At 51.7% G+C, this 1,852-nt stretch overlaps 1 protein-coding gene across 1 annotated transcript in view; it reads right to left on the bottom strand.

Annotated features, from left to right (window-relative positions):
* The window catches only part of NGA_0728800 (uncharacterized protein), a gene marked incomplete at its 3' end in the record, with an annotated part of 2,258 nt that extends 660 nt beyond the window's left edge, over positions 1 to 1,598 (bottom strand). Inside the window, exons 1-2 of the mRNA XM_005852500.1 lie at positions 1,581 to 1,598; positions 1 to 87 (exon numbers count right to left, since the gene is read on the bottom strand). The exon at positions 1 to 87 is cut by the window's left edge and continues 130 nt beyond it. Of these exons, the coding sequence (XP_005852562.1) occupies positions 1 to 68 (68 nt within the window). The remainder of the gene's footprint in view (positions 88 to 1,580) is intronic.
* Between the last annotated feature and the right edge of the window lie 254 nt (positions 1,599 to 1,852).

Below are 1,852 nucleotides of genomic sequence, written 5' to 3'. Positions count from 1 at the left end.
CCCACCCCAAGACCCCCACCTCCCGCCCCTCCCGATCCACCCATGCCAACCGCCCTTCTTGGCACCATCTCCACCCTCCACTTGCCCCTGTATGCGCAACGCCGTCTCCCTGTCTTTCCTCTTCATTTGGATCCCAGCTTCCTACTCTATTCACCCCTAGGTGCCCAGGCCCTCCATTGACCTTTCTTTTCGAATGATCTCTAATCTTCTGGCCTCTTAGATAATATTTTACATGTTTTTGTCTGTCTATTCCCAAATACTCCAGGCACATGTCCATGGCAGGATTCCACAACCTATACGATTCTTTCCCCCTTTGTGGGACCGCGATGAATGAAGCGAGCGCTTGAGATGAGGGAGGAAGGCCAAATGGCGCCTCCACTTCCTCATCAGTGAGCCAGCATGATGAAGACGAGAAAGAGGTGGCGGTGACGGTAGAAGGAAAGTAGTAGGACAAGCTCAGAAAAAGCGGGGAAGAGAATGGCGCCGACGATTCTTTCACGCAGATAGAGAAGGAAGCATCGAGCGGAAACGACAATGAGGGCTGCGTTGGCTCTAGATTGCACCGCTTTATGCCATCCATAGTTAAGTCAATGGATACTCGTGTTGGTAAACAGATGGGGAGGTTAAAATCTTGTAGCCAGCAGACACTCCGTATGATAAAACGAAGAGGTGGCTTTGGCCACGAAGCAGACGCCACGAACGCCCCATTCGACAGGCATGTTGTATCCCTGACACGAAGGAAAGGGTTGTGTGAGGTCAAGAAGGGAAAATTTCAGGCGAAGAAATTCCCAACGTTGCCGTAGCTTACTAGCAGCAGCCGTTGACGACTCATCGGCTCCTGTCGTGACGCCCCCTTACATAGACTTGCATCACCCGAACCGTGCATTTGATCATTCTCCATGCTTACTTGCTGCTGGTGCCTCTGCGTGGGACGCTAATTTGTTTGAATGGGAAGGTTCACGGGCGCACGGAATGCGCTTGACGTATTCTAGCCCCTCTCGATCTTAATCGGATGCGACATCAACCAGGCTTCCGTCGTCTGCGAAAATTGTAATCCTTTCCCCCTTTTCCCTTTGTTTATACAGGGAAAGAACGTGAGTAAATACATAATTTCACGATGAGCCTCTACTGCCACGCTGGCCAGGCACCTGGACCCTCCTCGTATTGTCTTCCCCTCCCTCCACCCTCCCTCCTCTTCGTTCCACCTCCTGTCATGCGGACCTCAGTTCCCTCCCGGTTCCCCCGACCTTTGAAGATGAAAATGCGCGATTCCCCACGACAAAAGCACGCACAATGGAAAGAGGATGAAATGGAGTTGTGGAAGGCCAGGAGAGGGATCAGTCGAAGCTTCTTAAAACCTGTGGGTATGCTCACGAGACGAAGAGACCGCCTCACACGTGCTCGAATGGGTAGGTACGAGGAAATGGCAATGGAACGCGAAAGAGAGGGCTATAGGAACAATAAAATGGAACAAAAATTCGCAGCAAGAATGTCTTCGCACCTTTTAGAACAAGGGTGTCGAGCGAAGTGTACGCGCAGACATAGTAATGAGGGCGCTTTTGTGATTTCCCGAAACTCACCTGCTTCACCTTGGCAATAAACACATCTCAGCAAAAGGACTGGACCCGACCGGAGGTAAAAAAGAGGAGGTGAAGAATGCCGTGGTCGCTACAGCCTTACTGGTAGCTGTCGTCACGGCTGTGGCACGGTGCGGAGGGAGGGAAGGAGGGAGAGAGGGAGGGAGGGAGGGAGAGAGGGATTAAAGGAGGGAGGAAGAAGTGAAGGAAGAACTGGACAAAGAGAGGATACGACCGGAAGATGGAAGTAGAAGACAGTGATTGCTGTATTCTAC

Source organism: Nannochloropsis gaditana (genome assembly GCF_000240725.1).
Source record: "Nannochloropsis gaditana CCMP526 unplaced genomic scaffold scaffold1129, whole genome shotgun sequence".
NCBI lineage: Eukaryota > Eustigmatophyceae > Eustigmatales > Monodopsidaceae > Microchloropsis > Microchloropsis gaditana.
Note: the sequence above shows the minus strand (reverse complement) of the source record. Positions and strands in the feature narration are given on the sequence as shown.